Source organism: Phytophthora infestans, genomic scaffold (assembly GCF_000142945.1).
Source record: "Phytophthora infestans T30-4 supercont1.14 genomic scaffold, whole genome shotgun sequence".
NCBI lineage: Eukaryota > Oomycota > Peronosporomycetes > Peronosporales > Peronosporaceae > Phytophthora > Phytophthora infestans.
In genome coordinates this window covers 3,031,584-3,056,308 of record NW_003303745.1, presented here as the reverse complement: position 1 = coordinate 3,056,308, position 24,725 = coordinate 3,031,584, and the positions used below count along the sequence as shown (strand labels likewise).

Sequence of the window (24,725 nt, the reverse complement as noted above, 5' to 3'; positions counted from 1 at the left end):
ATCTGAAGTACCAAGGAAACCCTCCGGGGGTATTAGCTGCGCAGGCCTGAAAAAGAAATGAACTGTCGTCTGTGAACTATCGTCAACTTTTAGTTTGGTTTCCAACAGCGCAATCACATGGCGACTTGGGATTACCTGGGCTGGGCACACAAATTCTTTACCTGGCGAGCTGGTTGTTTATGAGAAACGAACGAGTCTGGTTGGATCATATCCGGTCATCAAAGCAAAATCGGGTGATATTCAAGTTACCGGAAGTCGATTCTGATTGCCTTGGCGCGTAGCGAGCGGCTCTCTGGGCTGTCGCAATCCGACTCACGGCTGCCTTCGCCATTGTAATACACCTCCAAGCGTAGCTGTTCACAAATTTTGCTAAAGAAAAGCGAGTAGACGGAAGATCTCGGCAGGTCATTCGTCTCGGTATTTTCTGAAAGAAGACGGAGCAATTCTGCGGGGATGTCAGTCCACTTGAACTGTCGTGCACTCACTAGCAGCTCTGCGGGAGCGAATACGGAACATAATAGCCTCTGTGTGGACTGCAATTGAAGGTGGACCGACATGTATTTCCCGTCTGTGCTCGTCATTATTCCCGTCCACGAACACTGAGGATCCGCTTCCAAATCGGCATCAATTCCCCCGCTATGGCTGATGTGTTGCCTCATGCACTCCATCGCTCGTTCCTCGTCAAACAAGAGTGACATGGTAAACGGCGAAGGTCTACACAGAACCCCTTCTGAAATGCTAGGCACTTTCTCGACGTGGAGGAGGGAGCTAATGTGGGTCGTCAGGTTGGCTCGATTCAACTGCTTCCGAGTTTCGTTCAAGACTTGATCTAGTTCCAGTGATTCTGGGAATCCCAGCACCGCCAGCAAGGTAGAACGCTCAAGCTTGAGCGTGCATCGCGAGCTGCTTGCGGGGTCATAGAGCTCCAGTCTCAAAGATAGCGAGCTTGCTTCAATACCTTCACCCAAGTAGGCAGATAGCAGGACTTGGTCATGACCCACTGCTCGAATCGTCTTGAAAAGTCTGGCACTCTTAGCCTCGCGACTGGGATTATCGAGCGGAGAGTAGGAAAAATCGGAGAGAACAAGACGGTCACCACGGCTGTCGCTTCGCTGCTCAACACGCAGATGATCTAGCACCACAAGCGCCAGTGTCCGACTTCTCTCCTTTTCCATCTCGGCGATTTCTGCAGCGCTTGCGTCTTTGTTGACTACGGGCAGCAGCAATTCTTTATCTTCATCGCCGGCTACATGTACCAGATCACTACCCTCCAGCAACAGAGACAGCCTGGCACTGGTTTCACATATGTACGCATCCACTCGCAGCAGTGTAAAACTTCCAGCACATTGCTGGACCTCGTCAAACCGATGACTTGCAGCAACGTCGAACACGGTGAGAAGTGTACGACCACAACCAGGAACGACCTTCGCTGTTGTCAACACCTTTACACCGCGCCCTCCGGCTCTTCCACGACGGCGAGCCTCGTCAATCAACTTGACAGCGTTCGCACCAGCGTCTTGCTCGAACGTCTTTGTCACTGGGGTGGCCTTCTGCTTCGCGTACAATCGATCACGCAAGAATGTCACCTTCAGACGATCACTCGCTTGAGCATCTAAGCGTGCCACTATAATATGCCGCATTAAACTGCCCAATGAAGTGGACGAGATGAGAGCAGGCTTGTCAGGGCCCACCACCTCGCGCAAGTCTCGATGTCCATGGATCTCTGCCTTAGTGCTGCTGGATGCAGGATGATACACATAGAACTTGATGGAGAACGAATCGCGTTCCCGTACACGATCTGTTGGAGACGCCAGGGCCGGCTGCAAGTCTCGGAGCACCTCAGCGCGCATGGTGACACGTACAACCAGGTACAGACCGTTGACACGATAGCTGCCGTGGTGCACAAGTTCCTCCGTTTCATAGCTGTAAATTTTCCGTCTGCCGTCGTCGCCGTCTTCATCGTCACTTTCTGAATCTCTGTCGTCCAGCAGGCAGGTACAAGAAACCACAGACACTTGTGCACTCTCGCTCTTCTGCTGGATTTGGGGTTCTGTGGACTGTTCAGCGATTCCCAAATGTTCATCTGACGAAGCCTGTTCTGTGGACGTTTTGTAGACACCGACAACCTCCGTTGCCCAGAAGGAGCCACAAGGTAAGTGGACCACCACGCTTCCCTGTTTCCCGTTGCCACCGTTTGGGTCCCATTGAAAGTAGCGACGTACGAGATCCCGACTAATCTCTCTCCGTTCTTTGCTGGTTGACTGCTCCCACGACAGTTCTATCGACAGACTTGCCTCGATTTCACTCTCTTGCAGTAGCAGAGTTTGCTCTAGACAAGACTCAGGAAGCCACACGCGATACCGTATTGCGTCTGCACTTCTTTGGCTTTGCTTCGTTGAGTCTTCTGCGTCGGACTTTTCATCACAGAGCTCGACTTGAACGTACGCGCGTATGACCTGTTTCCTGTGCACCATTTGATGAATATCCTCCAGAACACGAAGCGCACATGGGAATCTGGCAATAACTCGTCGTCGTAAACGGTAGCAAGCCATCGTGTCTGCTTCTTCCGCAGACTCTGGATCGTCATCATCGCTGTCTTCCACACTGGCACCATGCACTCTTGACGTTGGCTTCGCAATACAGAAAACTCGCAGTAGCACGAGTTGTAACTTGGAAGGTGTCGTACGTCTCGATAAGCGCAGCAATTCTTCTGCAACATCCCTTGGCAGGCGGATACCACGATAATTGCTGGATCGAGGAGCGTAGAAGGCCGCTTGAAACTCTCCGTCTTCGTGACGTTCGATGAGCGTGAACACCAATCTCTCACCTGATTCTGCACCTGGTACTCGAACTGCGCGACGAAGTAGCACACGTCCAGGAGAGCTCTCGGAGGTTTTCACACTGAGACGTAAAGAAGGCTCCAGTTTCTGCTGCAGTCCGGATATCCCCATTTGAGTCCTCGTGACGCAGTAGAGGTGCAGTCGATCAAGCACCAGTGACGGTACACGAGATGCAGGAACACATATTCGTCTTGCTTGACTTGCTGAGAGTCGACCCAGAATGCTTTCGAGTTCAACTGCCAACGTTAGCGCGATAGATTGGGTGGAAGCTGTCTGACTATTGCTGCCGTGTACAAACGCATCCACCTGGACATTTCCGCGGGAAAGCTCAGCCATGGTGACGGTGGTGAGGTATCCGTTAAGCTGTAGCACGTGTCGATACAGGCGAAGGGCACGAGGACGCAGCACTAACTCAAACGGACTTGGAGACTCGATAGACTCGGGACACTCTTCGAATTTACGTTTCCGGAGCAAACAGAGGCGAGCGAGACGAGCGTACATTTCCGTATGTGTCTTGGGCGGTAATCTATCCGTGCGTCCTGTAGGGGTCAAGAGGTTGGCAATGTCGTCTTCGGAGATCACAGTCATCCATCGCTGACCGGAGCTAGGCGAATACACACATGCGAAGATACGTCGACACTCGTGGAAGAGCGTCACGACACAGCGCTCTCCCTCATCGGTAGTCTTTTTCCTACGCTTTTGGGTAGATAAATTGCCACTGGAACTAACGAGCAAGTGCGCCGTACGGTACACTCGAACATCAGCGAGCACAGAATCCATTAACTCTACCACAGCTGAGTCTTCACCTGCTCCATCCTGCGCACAGTCTGTCGGGCAGTTCTTAAAGACAACCACGCGCTCAAATAGACCGGGGACAGGCTTGAATCGCGTGATTTCTGGCGCTAAGACGCCTGTACCATCACCTGCTATCATCCGAGCAGTTCGAGTAGCCGATTCGATCCAGGCTGCAAGTGCATGCACAAGTCTACTAGAACCAATCTGCGACCGAGAAACTGCAGCATTCGGCCACAGCGAGTGGCGTAAATATCGTTCCAACGCCAGCAAGTTGACGGGTGGAATAGTAGTGACGTCCACTTGTTGGAGTTTGGCACGTAAGAATGCTGGCTGAGCCAGTAGCCGACGAGATAGTCGCCAGCTCACGGAACTTGTGCCGACATCACTTTGTGAAGGGCCCTCGTATATCTTACCCGGAGTCAGCAAGACGATCACAGCCTCCATGACCACCACGAACGCTGGACTTGGAGCAGGAGCCAGATCTCCATTCTTCGCGTACTCTAACATCTCACGAGTGATACAATCATCTGCCAGCTCAAGTCTCAACCTTGTCGTTCGATCAAGAGCCAACTTCATGTCTGCGTCCACCATTCGTCGTACAATTTCCTCTCGATAAGCTTCTTCTTCCATGTCACTGCCTTGTTTCAGTTCAAAAACGTCGCTGCGGTTAGTGGTCGTCCCTCTCAAGAGAACACACATGGGTACTGGATACAGTCCACGCTTGACCGTGGCGAAGGAACTACAGAAAGCACGTTGCGTCACATCCCGAAGCCCCACGTCGCCTTCGAGAATCACGCTGTGTCCTAGTGCCAGGGCATCGCGAATAGCCTTGAAATCGAAAGTCTGAGTAGAGTCCTGGACGCCCAAAGACCTCTTTGAAGTCGCAGGAGGACGTGAAATCGTGAGGAAGAGGCCGGGTAAAGCTGCTTGGAGCTTCTGGAGAATAACCGCTCGTGCCTTTCGTGGGACATCGTTCGCCACGACGAGGACCAAGGGGCGAGGTCGGTGGAATGGGTAGCCACGTGTCTGAGCCAGTTCCGCTGGAACGAAGCGTCGAGCGAGCATTTCTTCGCTGTGGTCAGCATCTCGTCGCTCTGTAAGTTCTTGCTGAGTTTCTCGCTTACTCAATGTTCGAGTGACCACTAAGAACGCGTCAGTTGTGCTGCACTCTACAAGATGCTGAAGTCGAATGATAGCGCAGAATGCTGTCGTCCACTTGAAAATGGAAACTGCAGCTTGCCAGCCTCGAGGTATCCTGTCAAACGTCTCAACTCGAAAGTCTAGATCCCTTTCATACGCCTCTAACAGCGCTGCACCAAGCGCCGACTCTCGTAAATAGGGCGTCGACGCAGCAACCCCAGCAGCAGAAAACCCTCCGGACGGTGACATCCAAGCTCTGGCAGCTCCAGCAGCAGCATCTGCGACTTTCTGCATTCGACGCGTGACTCCAACGCCACAGCGTAGGAAACGAGCCGCTTCACGCCACCGAGTAGTAGCGATCTCCCATTCATCATCAGCGTCACTCGTGAAGATCATCAACAAGCGAACAATCCCAAGTACAAGAGCAGGAAGAGGCTTCTCTTCCGCTACCTTGCTTACTTCCGATCTCATGAGAATGGGCAGTGCAACCATGGCCTGACAAGCATTCGCCAGCTCGTGCAAAGCCACAGCGTTGATGGATCGAGCCGCAAGCGCCAGCTGCAGCCTCCAGCTCACCAATTCTCTGATCTTCACCATTCTTACTCGCCCGCATCGACCACGCGCCACTTTTTGAATACGCTCCGCTGATTGCACCTCAAGTCGCCGTCTTCGCTTCTCTCTCGCTACATTTCGAGCGACGAACCCTCTGGCAACTCGTTGTATGTGTACCGATGCTGCGTTGTGCCAGTACATCTCGGCAACGCGCCGTCGAACGAGAAAGCCTCGTATAGCTGCCTGGATAAATGTACTCGCAACGACGAATTCGATCTTCATCTGCGCGAAAAGCTCTCGAGCCAACATCCCACGAACGATTTTCTGGATCTGAGTTGCGCAAAAGTGCTGTACGAACGGAGTAGCTTGCTCGTGGTTATCGCGCTCAGCAGCGGCAGCAGCTCGAAGAGCAGCTTGCTCTTGATCTTCACGTCGCTGCTGTTCTTGGTTCAGACTCGCAACTTTCGTCGCGCTCGATTCGATTCGCTTAGCGTGCTGCTCAACGATAAAAAAGAACGTTAGATGCTGTACATTGTCCCCAGGAAGTGTTATATCTACGTAGTATGGTTTACCGTCGCGTCTTTGACAGCTTTGTGCTGCACTTTGAAAGTATTTAGCAGCTCCTCCTTCTTCTGAATGATAGCAGTTTTGCTCTCGTATACGTAGCTCTTCTCCTGAAGTTGTTTCCACAGTATCACCAGTTCGCGCTGAGCTTGAGTAGTAAAAGCTCTCAGCTCTTCGCCGAAGCCCTGCAGCTCGGCACAGCTCTCGAAATACGCCACGTCCATCGCTTTGCGCTCCGTCTCCTCTCTCAACAAGTCTAGAAGCACACCAAGCTGTGCAGTTGCCTTTCTATCAGCTGCCAAGGCTTCCTCCAATTGAGCACCTCGAGCTCTTCTTCTTGGCGGAGGAGGACGCTCAAATGATCGCCATTCGGGTTTAGAAATGGGTCCCAGCATTCCTGAGCGTTTCTTGGCGTGGAGTTTACCTGGAACATCTGAATGTGTGGGATCTCCGAGTCGTAGCTCGTTCCCTTCAGCGTCTTCAGCTGCGTAACTCGACTTTAGAGTAGCCGGGACGTTGTAAACGTTCCCCGACAGCTCCATCATATTAAACCGACGCTGCGCTTCATCTTGAGGCACCACGCGACCGTGAATATCTCGTGCGTATCGACCGAAAGCTGCTTCCTCTTGCAAGACGACACTCGCAGCTTCATGAAGCCGTGTCATGTCCATTTTTCCGATTTGAGACGGCAACACAGAGCTGTATTTTGGGCTACGAGCTTTTACTGGAGTGCGAGACTTTGGTCGGACAGTTCCGGTCTTTGACGGCGAGTTAGGGACAAGATCTTCATCGTTCACCACGCGCGTTTCGTACGGAGTTTTGGCTCGCTTTCTCTCTGCTACCACTCGAGCTAAAGCTTCAGCATCTTCTCCCCCATTCGAGCTGCGACGATTGTCAAGAACCGACTGAGAACGTTTCCCTCCGACTTGCAAGAAGCGATCGGAATCTGCAGTCTCGGTTTTTCCTGTAGCCTGAGAGCTCTGCAGTACTTTCGCTCGACAGTCGAGGTTTAGAGGCAATACGAACGGATTTCGCTGTAACGTGAAGCCGAGCCACTCAACGAGCCCCGTGTGTTTACTCAAGAACTCCAGATCCGAAGCGAGTTTAAGCAGATAATTGACCCCGTTCCACTTGAATTGCTGCAGCTCGACTGGCGCGTTGGCTCTGTTCTTCTGTTTGTACGTTCGCCAGGCCACAATCGCCTCCACTGTCTCCAGTGTCGCTAAGCGAAGCAAATCTAAAACGTCAATAGTCTCACCAAGGTGAGCACCCCCAATACGACCAGCTGTACTGGCTCGTCCTAGCCGCTGCAGATAAGCTTCGCGAACGAGGATGCACTTGAGAGTCTCCAGCTCCTAATCCACCACCGCAACTTGTTAGTATCTTATTTTTTTACCATTTTATTTTACGACAGACGTCCTTCCTCACCTCTCCCGAATCGAGTTCTTGGGTTGCACAGCCACTTGCAACCGTGACAGACGAAACCTTAGGCAGCGATACCCCCTATCGACACTCCAGCAGATATTTAGCAAAGCTCATTGAGGAGCGCCCCCCCCCCTCATCGTCATGTTTGGACGTACCTTTCCATTGAACCCCAGTCGTCGAGATTTCTTGGGGGAAGACTTCTTGCTTTTCTTGATCGGAGGGAACTTTGGTGATGTGGTGGACGGAGAAACTGGAACTGGACGCTGTAATGGAGATGGACTTGTGCAGGTAGTGCTGCAATATAAAAAAAGGGCTTCGTTAGATCTACACAACTCTCAACTAGCTATGATACTTATTGTCGAAGCCCGTACACTTTGCCCCTCGTAGAGCTGCCGTTTGCTGTGGGTGGAGTGCGATCCATGTAGCGACAGATTGGGGATTATTGACAGCTACAGAGCACGGGTCCTTGGGTCTTCCGCACTTAGTGACGTCGAGATTGTTACCAGTTTCACGTCAACGGACTCTTTTTAACTGAATTAGCTTTCACCCTCTCAATGACAAAAAGTTTTCATGAAATATGCGGATCATTTCTTCTACTCGGCCACCACTATTTTTATTTGGCATCTTCGAAGACCTCATGGCTGCAGCCCGCAGGTGGAAGAATATATGGTTCTTCTGAGGCAGGTGGCGGCTGATAAAAACTAGAGACAGCGTCAACAAGTGGCTCGGCTTCGGAAGCGCACGACTTGAACACGTCGGATCGATCCGAGACGTCACACTCGGACGTTCGATCGTCTTCTTCCACTTCTTCAGCCGGTCGTGGTGGTAGATGCTGCGTGTTGTCATTCTCATCATGCGATTCGGCAGGCCATGGCCGATTAAACGTGAGCCGCAGCGGCGGAGGGGGAGAAACAGCCTCGGCATCCTCCCTAGAAGAACTCACAGAGTCTTCGTATGACGTTGAGATGCAGGTACCATCGCCATGCGAGATGTTGCAATCACCAGAAGTGAGTGAGGCTTCCAGGTCTCGAGCATCGAGTTCGTATGGCTCTGCTGCTCTGACGACAAAATTCCGAGGGCAACACCGTCCTCATCCGAGGTGTCGACGTCGTGTCGATCATTCAGGGTGTCTCGTAAGTGCGTTATCGGCAGAGAACAAGTTGACTCCTGCATGGTCTGAGGCTCGTCCACTATGGTGTCAATCGTCGTCATAGTCGAATTGTCGCTCGGACTACCATACAGAATGGTGAGGGGAAAGTTGGTCGGCATGGTCTCTCGCACTGGGTCTTCCAGGATGAGTAGCGGAAGCGCGTCTGACCTTTGATCAAGGGCCGTTGGTGACACAATACCATCCTTCACGCATCCAGTCTCAGTAGCAGTCGGAGCTGCGTTCACGCCCACCGTCGACAACGATCCGTTCAGCACGTTTTCCTTAGGCGTCGCCTGTGCTGGCATTTCAGCAGAGCGATCCTGGGGATAATCGGGACTTCCAACTGGAGCGAGCGATACCGTCTCAATCGGGTGCTCTCTCACCAGTTGCGTTTGCAGTTTTGGCATGGCAGTATCACGCTTCGTCGCGACAGGATCAACAACCAATTCACTTTTACTCTTCTGTGCGCGGTTTTCCTCCAGAAACTTCCCAGCGAGCACTTCGAGCTTTGCCATGCACTTCCCCACGTAGAATTCAATGGCCAGACAGATCGTGCTGGCTTCCGTCGTGCGGAACAGGAAGTCTTGAGTGACGGTATCGCGCACGCTTGTCCTTGGAGACCCTGGAGATGCCGGAGCTGGGCTTCGACACTTAAGCAGGCAGCACAAATAGCCTTGTTGAAACACAACCGACCATTTCTCGAGGTCAGTGTAGTACCACGTACTCAGTACAACCTCCTCTTCATGACCTGTACAAAATGACACACCGTGTGCTGAAATCTCTAGCGACGTGGCTTCAGTGGGACTTGTATGCCCCGTCATCGCCAGCTTCACTGGGAGCCGAAGCGTTTTATCAGGAGCGATAGTTGCGTGTTTCTCGACACATTCAGTTAGAACATGTAGCCATATCTCGTACAGCTCAGGCTCCAGAGCCGCAAAAGTCCACGTCCGATACAGCGTCACCACGTCGAATGCGTGCATTGTTGGGGAGTTGGTATGACTGCTGCGACTCACAGGACTCGAGGAAGACACCGGACGGATGCACAGCACTGAGCTCAAGTCAATGATTCGTCGCTCTCTCGGAGCCTCCGTCATCCCTGGACAGTGAGTGATCTTGTCATAGTAGCAGAGAAATCCCCCGACCGGCGTCTCGAACAGCACGACGAACTTCGGATGCCACGTCTTGCGTAGATGAAACGTACGCGCATTCTGTCGCTTGAGTAATTGTCCCTGGAGCTTGAACATCCTCGCATAGTGTGTGGACTGGAGTAGAGCGGTTAGTGGCTGCATCGTTTTCGGGACTGGAGGTTTGTCCCGTGGTTTCTGTCTCGTAGACGCCTCAGTTGGCGACACCGAGAGACAGGAAGCGTGGAATTCGCACAAGCCACTCGTGGTGAGCACTCGAGATGTGTTTGGATGTGTGGGACTGAGGTCTTCATAGTTGATCATCACATGGGAGGAGGAGGAAGCTTCATCTTGTCTACTGCAGCTTCGGTCGTTGCATCCCACGAGGTTCTCGCACCCAATGACTCGACAGCAAGCGTCGATACGTTGCCTTAGACTGTCCGTATCACCGAAGAACATCAACACCTCCCCTCGATGTATACCAGCGTTACTGGACCTAGGAGAGCTCAACAATTGTCGGAGAGAAGCGTCCATGTACGTTCCATTTCTAAGATACCAGATTGCCTCGCGAATATGCTGCGACTCCAAGCTCTGAAAGACGAGATAACTTGGTTGTTTGGCCAGTTGAGGAGTCGGTCGAAAGCGCAGTTCCAGTCTTGTCCCTGCTACCTCACAGCTCTCTAAAGTCTCGTACGAGTAGGAGAACAAACAGGCACTGCGATCATGGCAGTCTGGCGTCGGAAACACGCGAAGTTGTTGGACGCCCAACGTGAGGCCACGTAGGTCGCTGCCAATGGAGCAAGTGAAGCAGAGGAAGCCGCTTCTGATAAACTCCAGTCCCAGTCGTTCGCGACTCGTAGCATTCCGCACTGGCTGCTCGCTCCTCAGCAACTCTCGACGCTTTGCCATCGGTAGCATCGCTGGTTGATTGAAGCCAGCAATCGCCCGACGCTGCTGAATTGGCGACGGTAAGTTCTGTCCGATGAGAACTCCAATGTAGATTTGTTCAGGAGGTTTCTCAAGGTCTGGGAGAGCCAGGATCGCAGTGAAATGTGCCTCCAGCTCCGTTAGAACAGGAAAGACGAAGGTTGGGGACGTAGAGCCATCGTCTAGGACGAACCGTACAGACTTTTCGCTGTAGTCCCACACGATCTCCTTCATCACACCAATAGGAGACTGGAACATCATTTTGTTCTGGTGCACTGTGATCGCATGGACGATCTCGACCGAGAGTCCTAGAGCGATGTCAACTGCTGACCCTTGAGGGCCAGAGCGCATTTTCCCGTGATGCACGGATGGCTCGTGGAAGCTGGAGGGGTCTGGGAAGCTGTAGACATGGTGACGAGACCCTGATCGACCTCCTCGCATTGTCGCTAACACGTTCACACACGAGTGAATTTGTTTCCAGTTGCCAACAATAACGAGCGAAAGTTACCCAGCGACCGATATCCTAACAATAGCGAGTGCAGGAATCCAAATTTACAAGCAGCTCTACTGGAAAACAAAAAAAGACTTGGGTCAGCACGCGTTCGACTCTCGCGTTTAATCAGAACGCCAATCCATTCATTCGTCTTTGCGTTCTGGCACTATGAAGACACTTGAGAAACAGGCGTTGAAAATCCGCTCGGCGCCTTGGAAATACGGAAACTGTAGCCACATCATCACCAGCAGCTTCACGTGGTAGAAGAGCGGAATCCAGCCGATCTCTCGCCCGATCGCAGTGATCAAGTAGTCGACAGTCACAGCGACACTAAAGTAGGCGATCCACCATTCGTAGCGCCGTGTCCGCTTCTCGCCTAGCACTCCGATCGTGACGTAAGCGGGGAAGCCAAAGCCCATGAGCGAGCAGCCGCGAGAGGCCACGAACCCAGGTGTAAACATGAAGAGAAGCCCGAAAAGCGCAGGACCCTGAGACCAGAGATCCTTCGCCAGATGAACGTGACGCTCTGGCACCACACGGAGCGATACCAGCATCCGGATCAAGAAGTTTGTCTTCTCTTCGGCCTCCGGGTGGACTGCGGCTTCCCGTTCATGGATGCAATTCGCGTAGGGGCTCACCAGCGGGCTCAGCCAAGTGTAGAGCGCGATGTCGCCTCGAGTGAACGGAGAGTGCATCCAAACGAGGAAAATGTTGCAGAAATGCAGCGGCGCAGTGACGAATGAGGTCACAAAAGCCGGCAAGAAGAGCGTCACCATGCCGATGACGCAGACTGCCAGCGACCAGAGGACCCAGTACTTCAGACACGCTTCGTACGACCTCCACTCGTAGTCTGGGAGGCTGATTTTCTCGAATTTCTTCATCAATTCGTTGGTGGCGCCTGGTCTCGACCGTTTCGGGTACAGTCTCTTTTGTCGGATCACTCCAATGGAGTGTAGCAGTGGATACCCGACCGACAGCAGGCCAAAGAGAGCTTCACTACTCAGCACATCCATCAAGGAGGTGGGCAGCCAATACAGCGCCTCGTAACTCAGTGCAAAGAACAGAAAATGAGGCAGCAGAATGGCCACGACACGCCATTTGGCACTCAAACTGGCCACGAACGCTCGATATCGCAGCTCTAAGGACCGTCTTGTGCGCACATATTGAACTCTGGCCTTGTGGACGTATCCCTGACGGATACAGATGCCTACAAACAGCACAGTAACAGCCACGAGAGCCTGATGCAGCGGATCCATCTTGCTCACGTAGTCCGCGGCCATTTTAGCGGCCGTGAGGACGTGAGGCAGCACTGCTTCGCCCGCAATAGCTAGAGCTTGAAGTATGGGAACTGATATGAGCAGAAGGAAAGTTCCCCATAGTTTTAAGCACTGGAACGTGGCCACGATGGCGTCTTCGAACGCAGAACCGATGGCGCCCCAGTCAGGACTTTGGGTGAAGAGCTGGGCAACATCTGGGACGTTGAAAGGGTCCGAGGGAAGGAACAGGTCCAGCAGAGAGTTGGTCTGAGGTAGTGCGTCCTCCTGCAGACCAGGAATTAGCAGTTAAGAAAGACAGGAGTTGGAGAACCAAAAGATCCACTGGGCATTTGAGCCACGTACCGCGAGAATTGGGACATGATCTTCAAGATCAACGCTTGAGCGAGTTTCGGGAAGGTGTGCCTGCAGCTGGATGAGGAGGAAGGAGGCCACCAGAGACCCCAGGGCGGCCAGCACGAGCCGCCGCATTGTCGCGATGAGTCGTGGAGTTGATCACTGAACACGTCACTAGTCACTAGGGATATCAGGGCTGGCACAATTACGAGGGGATTGAAGAATTTCTGTGACGTGTGAGCGCTTAGGAATTGTAAAGGGTTACAAAAAGGAGCTGCACACACGTCGCAGACTAGAGCAAGTTGTGGAGCAGCGCACGAAGGCGGTCCATCCCTGTTTTGCTTCACTGACCATGACCACTTATCTGTTGTCTACAAGCAAGGATGCAATGAAATGTTGTATCTAATATTGCAGCCCTCACTCTCAAGATGGCTAGATGTTGGAGCAGCAGTCAAGTTGCAGGCAACTCCGTGATAGGTGGTACATCGTTCCATTCGTCACTCACTCCCTCCGCTGCTGCTTACAGTTAGGTCGAAAGCCTAACGGCATGGTCCGACACTGACACTTTTCCCATTTTTCTTCATTATTTGAGGGCGATGGAGCTCGGACGGATGCTAGCGTTGATGCTGGTGGCCGCGGCCTTCCTGTGCTCTGGGAATTTGTGCATCTTCGCGTCCAAGGTCGACGGCCTCGTTCCCTACAGTAGCGTCACTGTCACGTTCCTCATTGAAGTGTTCAAGCTCTCCGCCATGCTAGCAGCTATCGTCGTGACCGGTACGGCAATCCCCGACCACGTGCAGCTGCACAAAACCTTCTACTATGCTGGACCAGCGCTATTAAACGCACTGGAGGGCAATCTGAACTACGTTGTGCTGCGATATTTGGACGCTGCAACGGTGTCGGTGCTCTGGAATTTAAAGATTCTGTTGACTGCCGTGCTATTCCGCTATGTACTCAAGCATCCTCTGTCGGAGCTGCACATAATGGCAATTGGTTTGCTCATTCTGGGCGTGTTGACCAGCCAGTCCGACCGCTTCCGACATAACGACAGCAACTCGCCCAAAGACTCGCAGGATGTGGCAATCGGTTTGTCCCTAGCGCTGGTTGGCGTCACATTGTCATCCTGTGCGAGTGTCTTTGCTGAGTGGACGTTGAAGCGACAGTCGGAGTGTCCGTTCTTGTGGCAAAGCGTGCAAATATATGGCTTCGGCGTGCTGTTTAATGCTCTGGGATTGGCGTTAGTGGACAGGGAATTATTGCTCTCGGAAGGATTCTTTCGTGGTTACAGCGACTGGACGGTGGTTGTCATCATCGTGAACTCCATTGGAGGCGTCTTCATGGCCTGCATCCTCAAGTATCTGGACAACATCGCGTGTGTGTACTCACACTCGATGGCGATGATGTTCACGACCCTTTTGTCCATGATTTTCTTCGCCTTCTCGCCGTCGCTGGAGTTTGCTTGTGGGCTTGGGATTCTGGTCATCTCCATGTACCTGTATCACCACCCGCTAGCACAAGTTGCGACGGAAAAGGAAACTTCTCCTGCTGTCAGCGCTACGAGCAGTGAAGACGATGATAATTTGCCTTCTGTTGCCGTTTCACTGCAGTTTAAAAAGACCAGCGAGTACAAGGAGGTGCCACGCGATACAAAAGACCACCTCGAAAGTCCTGAAAGCTCTTGCATTAAGGTGGCCCAAGCTTGAGGTAGCTCTGGCAATGCCGCAGTGCAGCGTACTAATTGAAACCTACTTGGTAGTCTTTCCGGCTTGCTTGATCTGCCTGGTAAGGTACGTGTGTCTCTGCATGAGCTCAGCGCGACGTCGCTCGAGGTCCACGAGGTCGGTCTCTCGCTTGTCAAAGTCTTCGATGAGCAGCTCCGACTTGGCAAACCCGTCCTCACTTTTAAGCCGTGTAGCATGCTGTCGCGTGGCGTCCCTGTCCTTCTTCTTGTGTGCGAGTTGGTCTCGATTGGCAGTCAGAGCCTCCTCCAGCTCTTGTGAATCTCGTTTAAGCATCTGACTCTCAGCCAGCACAAACTGGAGCTTCTCCTTGATGTGCGTCAACACCTGCACTGTGCTGGTGGTTTTCTTGCGTAGTTTATGAAGCTCCTCGTTGCGCTCTTCGATCTTCTCGTTCAAAGTCTGGTTCTCAATCTTGAGCTGCTCAAAGTCGATCAGGTGAAGGCCCTCGGCGAGCTGTTCTTTAGCGTGCAGCTGTTGCTCCAATTTCTTTAGGTGCGTGCGGAGGTTGATATGTTTCAGTCGGACCTTCTCGACGTCTTGATCTTTGCGGAGTTCGGCAGCTTCGAACTGGGCGATCACACGCTTAGCAATGGGTTTGCCTGTCCTCAAGTTCTCAGCGTTCCTAGCTACCTCCCTCTTAAATTCGAGAAATGCGTCCTGGATTTCCGTCACCTTGGCCTCCTTTTCATCCAGTCGAGCCTGTAGCTCCAGCGCCACCTTGTCGTATTGAGACTGAGCTGTCGCCATTTGCACCTTGGATTCGTGGACACTGCGTAGACATTCGAGGTATCTCTTGGCGTTCTCACTGGCATTGATCTTGTCCTCTCGTCTCCCTGCAGAGCCTAATGCGTCGCCTCCTGCAGTTCCAGTAGCGGGGCTACTCTCTTGGGTTTTCTGAAGATGAGCTGCAATGCGCCGCTGGAGTCTGTAAGAACAAAACAGGACAGCAAATTAGCGTCCGGTGCGTGATTATTGCCCCCCGTTACAGCAACAACTTTCTTGGCATTTTTCTGCTGCAGTTCCTCTCGCGCATCGGTGGCCTCAGCGATGGCTGCTCGGAGTCGTCTCGCTTCCAGTCTCGCTGTCTCCTCCTCGTCCAACTCGTCGTCCTCCTCGTCCTGAACCTGCTTCGACCTTCGGCGGGAATTGATCGCTTCGGTGTCTTCCTCAGGCATAGTAGACCCATGGCTGGTTTTCAACAAGGGCATCGCGCTCCTAATAGATCTCGTCCAGAATTCGTTAGCTTGACTGAGCAATGGGCGTCGTTTCTTTCTTTCATGGTACGTAAGTTCTTAAAACGACTGTTCATTGCAGAACTGGTGCTGGTACACTGGATAGGTCTGGTCTAAGCACCATTGCCCGGTTAGATCAAGCAGGAACTGCTGGGGGACTTATCCATACACTACAGTAGTACATAAATAGCTCACATTATTAGTAGTACGAGACTAGTACTACTCGTGGTGATTGACTACTACTGTAGTACCACACTGATCCCAACAAACATTACTCAGTCATGGCGGAGAACAAGGGGTTTGCCAGCACTTGGTCCAGGCAAATGCGTCGGCGTGGGTCAATCTGCAGCATCTTTTCCAGCAATGCGATGGTAGTCCATGGGATTCGATTCGATTGACCCCACATCTCAATGACAACACTAACGCCATGGCGTTTGACAGCACTGAAGACCTTTTTTGATGGTGGCGCCAACGACACGAGTGGTGAGCCGGTCAACATGATGAACCACATTATGCCCAGCGACCACACGTCGGCCAGAGCAGGGCTGTATCGCTCACCGGCGACAACCTCGGGTGCCATGTAAAAGTTCTTCCCCACTTGGCCTCCGTCACATATTCTTCGAGTGTCTGTGGAGAGCCCGAAGTCCGTGATCTTGCACACGCCTCGACTCAGCAGCACGTTTTTTAAACGATAAGTCCCACTCCCAATGTGGAATAGAGATAGTGAACGCCTTCCAACACTTGCCGCATTAGTGACAGCACCGGCAGGAACATCGACGTGCGAAATCTCGAAGCTAAGAAGGAATGGAGATCATCATCCTCGCACAGCTCATTCACGAGGTAGAGCCTCCCGCCATGAACAAAGTGGGCGTATGGTTATTGCACTATGTTGTGGTGCCCCCCCCCGCTGGCCACTAGCATTGCTGCCGCACGCTGCTCTTGGAACGGGTCGTCGATCTCTCATGTGTCTTAATATTTGTTTCGAGCTGCGGCTGCTCTCGCGAGTGAAATACACTTAACTGCAACATGATCGTCGTATCCCGCCAGCTCACACTCGAGCACCTCGCCGTACAGCTCAACACTGAGCTGCTGGTGAAAGCACTGGAGGCCATAGAACTCGTATTTGGTACAAGCAATTGTGGCAGTAGCAGGCTCATTTCAAGAAGAGCGTTGTTAAAGGTACCGAGCAGCTCGTACTTAAGCGAGAGCTAGGGGCACTGCCTCCAGCACGTAGGCACCGGATTACAATTCAGAGCGGTTCAAAAATTACATCGTTTGTAGACATTAGATCGTGTGGCTCTCGTGGATCCAGCCATGCACGTTGCATGAATGTGACTTGTTGTACTGATGTGTTGCTTGAAGGTACACAAGACTTAATGTTTCACGGGGAGCATTCATTTACTTGTAGGCGGACTGGTGGTGACGGACGTGCATCTGCTGGGTAAGAGGAGGCGCTCATGGCTCGAGCGTCTCTGGGTGGACTGGCAGGTGCATATAGCCGCCCGAGCGGCTGTGGACGTGCACAAACCCGATGTGGCGCTGGTACTCGGCGACCAATTCGATGAGGGGAATCGTTGGACGTCAGATGCGGATTACGGCGAATACGCTGGGCGGTTCTTTCGGGTCTTTTCCAGCTTTTTGCCCTTGAAGACGCTGTACTTGGTGCGACTAGTTTGGAGCTACATGTGACGGGGTCACACAGCACCTTGCGCTAGAGGAAGTTATCTTCCGAGAGTATACAAACTCTCAGTGAACGGCAGTTCACAGGTCCCCTCTTTAATTAAAGAGAGCGAAGTGACCTAAATAAGGTAGATTGTAAACTGAGTATATTTATAGGTAGGTTAAGTTTGAGGTTAATACAAACTAACAGTTACCTATAGTAATGCAATGTCATTTAACCAATGGTTGGTTTTGAATGACCTTGGTACCTTGTACCAAATATCCCGGAGTATGACATGTCATACTCCTGAAGTGTGAAGTGTCACACTTCATGTAACCAGGGTACACTTAGTGCTACGTACCCCGTTACATCCTCCCTATTTAGGTTCGGTTTACCGACCAATCAGAATGAAGAGATGTTCGTCACAAACTCTCATTCTCAAAGTCGAAAACCATCGACTCGGCCGCGCGAGCGCGGCGGAGGCTCACTTTACAGTTAGAGCCTCGAGCAGCAACCTGTGCGCTCTTCGTCAAGGTCTCCACTTCGACCGTTAACATGCCTCGAGGCACTGCTAAGAGCGGTGCTAAGACACGCTCCAAGGCTGCAGCCGGTAAGGCGCAGGCCAAGAGCACTAAGCCTCACGGCAAAGGCTCTGCACTTAAGGAGGCTACTCAGGTGGCCTCCGAGGCGATCGGATCCTCGGGTGACGCGGCTGCGGACAAGCGCGCAAGCAGGCGCCGCAGTCCGTCGCCCTCGTCTTCAGACAATCGTCCGAACCCTCGGTTCGTAGAACGTGAGTTCAACTCGGGCAGTGAGGACGATGCCGAGTCCGAGAGCACTCATGATGCTCCTGCGGGCTCTGTGGGAGGGCACAGCCCAGTGCCCAGTGAGCACAAAGAAGACAGCGTGCAGTCGTCCGCTAGTGATCACGGTGATCACAGTCCCAGGACCTCTGTGCGCTCTGAGAGTCCGGCCGTTAAGGCTAAGGGCACTCCCAAAGCCGGTGGCGATGAGGAAGGGAGTCCTCGCAAACGTCTCTCGCTTGCCGAGGGTCTTGCGCGCGCTAAGGCCTCTAAAGCCGAAGGCGCCAAGCCCTCAAAGAAGCGTACCGCCTCTAAGTCTCCACTCCGCGAGGAGAAGGAGACTCGACGCTCCTATCAGAGTCTCTTCGACTCCTCGGATGAAGAGGAGGAGAAGGAGGAAGAAGAGGAAGAGGAGGGTGCCATTGTTGAGCCCCGGGAGGTCTCGAATGACCTCGACCAGCAGCAGGAGGATTTCCAAGCTGCCCAGCGTGTGCGTGGGGGTTCGGTGGCGGCACCCGTCAACCAGGGAGCTGCCATCAACTCAAGAGGGTATTGGCCTCCCGAGGAGAGCTCTGGGGCTGACCTCTTCTTAGAGCTTCTTGTCGCTCCTCGTGGCCTTGTGGGCGGCCACACTTCTAGGGGCATCTATGAACGAGCCCTTGTTCAGAAAGAACAGTTGTTCGTCGACAACGTGGAGGCTGCTCGGTGTGTGCTTCTCGCGCCACACCGCATTCCCCTTAAGGACTTCACGACTTGTCGTAAGAAGCCCGAGACCCGGGGTGGTCTCTATCCTGTTTGGGGATACCCCTGGGTTATGCCCGAGAACTGTCCCACATGGAGTTCTTGTGAGGACATGTTCTGGGCGTGGGTGGAGACTCTCAAGTACTCGCCCACGGAGTTATGAAAACTCCATGAAGATCAGCAGCTGTCCCACATCCTGGACCAGCGTGATCTTCGTGTGAGGTTTGCCCACTTGATCAGCAAGCGTATGCTGCCAAGGGACATCCTGAAGCGCGCGGCTTCTAGCGCTCACGATGAGCGCGGGTACGGTATGTATTCATCATCCGTACCCCGTTCGGGCAAGAAGCCCCGGACTACTTATGAAGCTGCCGCCGCTTCTGTTCCCAGATTGCGACAGCCTTCGGGCAGTCAATCAGGAGCCGTTCAATCGGCTCCCACGAGTTCTCGGAGTGGGCATAACCCCTCCACTTCACGAGGAGCTGTCGCTTCCCGCGACACCGTTGCTCCTGGAGGATCCGCTCCACGTGGAAGTGGACTTCTCCATTCCGGTCAAGCAGGGGCGGAGGTGCCCTCGTACGAGTACGAGTACTCGGCGCCTCCCGAGAGCCACTCTCGTTCGAGTGCTCCGACTGCGGGTCCGACACGGGACCCTGAGGTTGACCGCCTCCGTCAACGTCTCCTCGTGCTTGAGATTGCACTTGGCCTTGGGACTGGCGGTAATGCTGCCGCCCAGGCCGGGAATCAGGGCGAGCTCGCTCGTCTTGCGGGTCGCCTGGACCTGGTGGAGCGAGAGGTCGCGAGCCTGCACCTGCGGGTGGACCGCCGGGCCTCTTCGTCCGATCTGGACGAGGCCTTTCGCATGATCCGGACGGATCGAGGCTTTGTTGCCACGTCCGGAGCCGCCTGCGGCACACTCCCAGACGTACGCGTATGGTGCGTACCCGGCGTACTCAGCGTACTCGGCGTATGGGCGCCGGGGTCCCGTTCGTATGGAGCCCCCTCCGGCGTACGGTCTTGACCCGCAGCCTTGCCGTCCCGACCGAGGCTTGGGTGCCTGCTCCGACGCCCTCGTCGACGACTGTGACCGGCCCTCGCTTCGAGGAGCTGGGTCAAGGGGGGTCTGCGAGTCAGCAACCCCCTGCGGGTCAAAGTACCGCTTAAGACGTCCGACATAGAACGTCGGGTGCGTCGTCATTGACTTTGGAAGGTCGATGGTGTACGACGCACCATGTCTGGCCAGGACTGCAAAAGGTCCGATGAAGCGGTGCTTCAGCTTGTTGCTGCCGACAGAGCTGACAGTGTCTAGCGGTAGGTTCCTCGTGTCTAATAGCACTAAGTCCCCCACTTTAAATACACTTAAGTTTCCTCTTCCATGTTTGTCTGAGTACTCCTTTTGTCTATCCTGGGCCGCTGCCATGGCATCGCGGACCCTGCTGACAATGTTCAGCTTGGTATCCATAAAGGATTCCACCTGTTTCCGCAGCGAAACTGGCCTCACATCCGAGACCTGGGAGGAAAGGGCTTTCCGAGCCTCTCCCCCACTTAGAATAGAGGAGTCAGTGTTTCCTCGAAGAGTGAGAGGCACTCTGGGGTGGCGGAAGCCGTTCAAGTAGAACGGCGTGAACCCCGTGGACGCGTGCACCGCGTTGTTGAGCGCAAACTCAACAACTGGAAGCTGCGTCGACCACGTACGTGGCGCTGCCGCGCACACACTGCGCAGAGTGTCCTCGAGCACTCGATTGACGCGCTCTGTTTGGCCGTCTGTCTGCGGATGATCCGCAGTGGACATCTGCAGACGAGTTCCCAGTAAAGGGAACAGCGTTTTCCAAAACGCAGCAGTGAACCGCGGGTCTCGGTCCGAGACAATCGTCTCCGGGAGACCGTGATAGCGGAACACGCCATCGACGAACAACCTTGCGGTTTGTTCGCCCGTCACAGTGACGGGAACTGGAGCAAGATGTACCATCTTGCTCAGCCGACACACGAACACCAAAATTCCGGTGTTGCCGTGTCCGTCGGCGGGAAGCCCAAAGATGAAGTCAAGACTCATCGACTTCCAACAATCAGCCGGTACGGGCAGGCTCTGTAGTGGAGCCGAAGAGTGCCCTGCGGGTTTAACCCGCTGACATGTTTCACATGTCTTGACGTACCGGGCGACCCACTTGTACATGTGGGTCCACCAGAAGGACTGAGAGACCGACAGAAAGGTCTTCTCGCGGCCCAAGTGGCCGCTGGAGGGCGCGTCATGCGCCTCCGCGAGGATGTCGAACTTCAGATCCTCGTCGTTGGGTACAACCACCCGTGGAGGATCAGTGGGCTCTACCCGATAATAGAGGAGGCCCTCCTTCAACTCATATCGGTGGAGCCGTGAGCGCTGTCGCGACGAGAGCCAGTCGGACTTCGCGCTCGTTCCGGCCTTAAGGAACTTGACGATAGGCGCGACAGCCTCATCGTCCCGATACGCCATGCGTATCCGATCATATAGATCCGTTGTCACCCGCGTGATGTGGGCCAACTCATAGTCGGGACGCCTAGAGAGGGCGTCCGCAAGCACGTTGAGCTTGCCCGGCTTGTACTCGACGCGGAAGTTATATTCCGCGAAGAAGGACAGCCACCTCGCCATCCGTTGGGAGAGGTGAGGCGAGTTAGTCGCCGTCCTCAAGGACGCGTGGTCTGTGTAGATCACAAAGGGCGTAGAGCCCAGAAGGTGAACACGGAACTTCACAAGGGCATATTTCATTGCCAGGAGCTCCTTGTCATGGACAGGGTAGTTCCGCTCGGCGGCTTTGAGCTGCCTGGACTGGAATGAGATGACTCGTTCCTGTCCAGCCGTGTCGTCCTGCAGCAATGCACACCCGATGGCGTAATCGGAGGCATCGCAGACGACGCTAAACGGCTTCGTCTCGTCCGGCAGAGCCAGGACAGGGGCCTCTTGGAGACTGGCCTTGATGCTGTCAAAAGCATCCTGGTGCTCTTGCTCCCAGCGCCAGTCGACGTCCTTCTGAAGGAGGCTCGACAAGGGCTTAGCGAAGCCCGCGTACCCAGCGCTGTACTTGTGAAGGTAGTTGGCCAAACCCAACCACTTTCGAAGATCCTTCTGGGATCGGGGCGTCGGCCATGCTGCTATGGCCTTGACCTTGTCTGGGTCAGCCCGAACGCCCACGTTGCTTACGAAGCAACCGAGAACTTTGATCTCTGGTGACGCGAAAACGCACTTGTCGATGTTGGCGTAGAGCTTGTTCGCTCGCATCACGTCCAACACTCGACGGAGGTGTCCTAGATGCACCTCCATGGCCGTCTTGCCTCCCTCGGCACGGCTATGGACGAAAATGTCGTCGAAGTACGTCTGTACGAAGGTACGCAAAGGGCGGAACAATTGCGTCACCAGGCGATTGAACGTCGCCGGGGCGTTAGACAAGCCCTGCGGCATGACGAGCCACTCCCAAAGCATGCCGCTTGGAGTGCTTACCGCGGTGAGCGGGATGTCACTCTCTCGCATCAGGATTTGGTAGTATCCGTCTACCAAATCCAGCGCACTGTACAGTACGCTCCCGGCCATGTTGTTCAACAACACATCCTTTTCGTGGGATTCGGTGTTTGGGCCGGCACCGTTGCGTTGTTTCAGCTTTGTTATAAGCGTGAACCAGACGCCACTTTCCGTTCGGCTTACGAACGCAGAAAGTCGGCGTCGAGTGCGGGGATTTCGACTCCCGCACCATGCCTGCCTTCGCTTTCGCGGCGAAGAAGGCATCAATGACCTCGCACTGTTCGCGCGGGAGAGGCCATTGCCTCGTGACACAATACTTTGTGCCGGGCACGAGATCAATCTCGTGCCGTACGCCTCGATCCGGTGGGAGTTGGGTCGGTGGGTGTTTATTCACCACGTCCGCATACTCCGTCACCAAAGGATACACCGGATCCTTGGGGTTCTTGAGAATCTCAGAACCCAAGCGCGCCTGACGCTGCTTGTTCATGTCTTCCAGGACGTTCTCGTCCAAGACAGAGGAGGAGTTCAGCTCCTCCTGAGTGGTCTCAGGTCTCATGAGTACCATCTCAGCGATCTCTCCAGCCTTGAGGTTGGCCAGGAAAGACTCAGCCGTCATTTCCTCGAGGTTCAGTATCTCTGCAACCTCTGGCAACGGTTCCAAGTGGACACCAGATGCCTTGACGGGTAAACCCGTCTCGCTATCGAAGATGTGATAACACTCTTCCACCGGCCTTGTCGGAGGAGCCCGGGCCCTGGACTCCGAGTCGCTTGAAGCGACGTCGATCGGAACGAAGTTCGGATCCGACTTGAGGCGGCGGCGGCGTCTTTGCCGACGGCTTCTGTGACGGGGAGCTTTGCTGCCCACGTCTAGGGATGTCGTCGCTACGACATCCGAGGCACTCGTGGCCTCGTGTGGTACTGTTGTACCCACACAGGAAGCGTGTTCCACGCCTTCCTCTTCAGTTAAGGTCTGGGCGACCGCGTGTGGCACTGTGTTACCCACACAGGAAGCGTATCCGACGTCTTCCTCTTCAGTTATGGTCTGGGCGACCGTGAGTGGAACTCTGTTACCCACTCTGAACACGCTGTTCTCAGTGTTCATGACAGCTGCAGCTGTCTGCGGAACTAAGTTACCCGCCTGTGGACCTAAGTTACCCACTTGGCCGGCGCCTCTTCTGGGCGCGGCCACCATCAAAACATCCTCGGAGTCGTCATATACGTCGACGACTCCCAAGCATCTGCCGGATGCTTTGGTACCCTGGCAGCCCTCGCGGGCGCCCCGGGTCCTGACAGAGGTGGGAACATGACTCACCAATGCTCTGTCGGACTGCGCAGGGCGGCTGGCACCGATTGCCTTGCCTCGCCAGTCGATCCAGGGCTCGTGCTTCTCAAGCCAGGGCATGCCCAGGATCATATCATATGGATCCATATCGAGAACAGTGAACTGTTCGAGGCTGTCAAAGTCTTCAAACTTGACAGCCAGATCCACTTGGACGTTGGGGACAGTGACGACCTTCCCGTCGGCCAGTCGCACTGACACCGTCCCGTTGCCCTTGCTTTCTCGCAAAGCTTCGGACAACTTGTTGCTGTTACGAGCAACCGTCTGGCGGCGTGCGAAATTCTTCGACGCCCCAGAGTCAATCAAGATTCTAAAGGGGTGATCGTACCCCCGTACACATCCGTGTACTACGAGCAACCCGCCGCTGCTCTTCGCCGATTCGAGAGTGCGAAGACTCTCAGGGGCTAAGTCCCCGTGGTACGCGCCACCCGCGCACCCATCACGAAGACTTAGTTCTTCCCCAGTAGGGCGCCCCGCCCCTACTGGTTCCCTGCGTTCCCCTGTCCCCGGGATCCTGGCTTCTGCCAGCGACCCTTGAGGACGGGCTTGGGGAAGGACCGTCTGCGGAGTCTTTCCGCGGGACAGTCGCGCTTGAAGTGGCCCATCTTCCCACAGCCGAAGCAGCGGATGTCACGCTGTTCGGCGGACCCGAGTTCCATGGGAACTGGTCCGTTGGGGCTTGTTCGACCGGGAGCCGACAAGGAACTCCCAGGCCACGCTGAGGCCGGCGTACGCGCCTGGCGATGGCTGTATTCTTCTTGAAGAGCCACTTGAATCGCCTCTTCAAGGGTGTTTGCCTGCACCCGGAACAGCTGAGTGCGTGCGGGGCCCACTCGAAGGCCGTCCATGAACACAGTCATCTTGATGTGTTCATTGAGTGGGTTTCCCACTAGGGACGCCGTGAGCTCCCGTATCTCTTGCACATACTCGTGCAGTTCGCGTCTTCCTTGTTTACACGCGAGGAAGCGCGAACGCTGGCGGTACTCGTAGTTCGCCGGGAGGAACGCGGCTCGGAGCTGTTCAGCACAGCTGAGCCCAGGATGTGAAACATCCAGGGGATGTCGGTTTCCTCGAGGGGTACCGCCAACTTCTTTAAGCACG

The 24,725-nt window shown here is 54.2% G+C and overlaps 5 protein-coding genes across 5 annotated transcripts; 1 reads left to right on the top strand and 4 right to left on the bottom strand.

The window, feature by feature from the left end:
• Nucleotides 1-879: 879 nt before the first annotated feature.
• Nucleotides 880-6,556, bottom strand: PITG_09411 (uncharacterized protein; the record flags this gene model as incomplete). The annotated part of the gene is made up of 4 exons (XM_002903617.1): nucleotides 880-906; nucleotides 987-2,024; nucleotides 2,127-5,822; nucleotides 5,900-6,556. The coding sequence occupies 4 exons, from the start codon at nucleotides 6,554-6,556 to the stop codon at nucleotides 880-882; spliced, it is 5,418 nt and encodes a 1,805-aa protein (XP_002903663.1).
• A 2,216-nt stretch (nucleotides 6,557-8,772) lies between these two features.
• On the bottom strand, nucleotides 8,773-11,026 carry PITG_09410 (uncharacterized protein; the record flags this gene model as incomplete). The annotated part of the gene is made up of 4 exons (XM_002903616.1): nucleotides 8,773-8,828; nucleotides 8,924-9,891; nucleotides 9,988-10,026; nucleotides 10,087-11,026. 4 exons carry the CDS (start codon nucleotides 10,866-10,868, stop codon nucleotides 8,773-8,775), a joined length of 1,845 nt encoding a protein of 614 aa, XP_002903662.1.
• Nucleotides 11,027-11,153: 127 nt separating this feature from the next.
• On the bottom strand, nucleotides 11,154-12,767 carry PITG_09409 (uncharacterized protein; the record flags this gene model as incomplete). The annotated part of the gene is made up of 2 exons (XM_002903615.1): nucleotides 11,154-12,551; nucleotides 12,630-12,767. 2 exons carry the CDS (start codon nucleotides 12,753-12,755, stop codon nucleotides 11,154-11,156), a joined length of 1,524 nt encoding a protein of 507 aa, XP_002903661.1.
• A 449-nt stretch (nucleotides 12,768-13,216) lies between these two features.
• PITG_09408 (UDP-N-acetylglucosamine transporter, putative) lies at nucleotides 13,217-14,196 on the top strand (the record flags this gene model as incomplete). Its single annotated transcript, XM_002903614.1, has 3 exons — nucleotides 13,217-13,387; nucleotides 13,472-14,109; nucleotides 14,190-14,196. The coding sequence occupies 3 exons, from the start codon at nucleotides 13,217-13,219 to the stop codon at nucleotides 14,194-14,196; spliced, it is 816 nt and encodes a 271-aa protein (XP_002903660.1).
• A 1,669-nt stretch (nucleotides 14,197-15,865) lies between these two features.
• On the bottom strand, nucleotides 15,866-16,344 carry PITG_09407 (uncharacterized protein; the record flags this gene model as incomplete). Its single annotated transcript, XM_002903613.1, has 2 exons — nucleotides 15,866-16,262; nucleotides 16,334-16,344. 2 exons carry the CDS (start codon nucleotides 16,342-16,344, stop codon nucleotides 15,866-15,868), a joined length of 408 nt encoding a protein of 135 aa, XP_002903659.1.
• Between the last annotated feature and the right edge of the window lie 8,381 nt (nucleotides 16,345-24,725).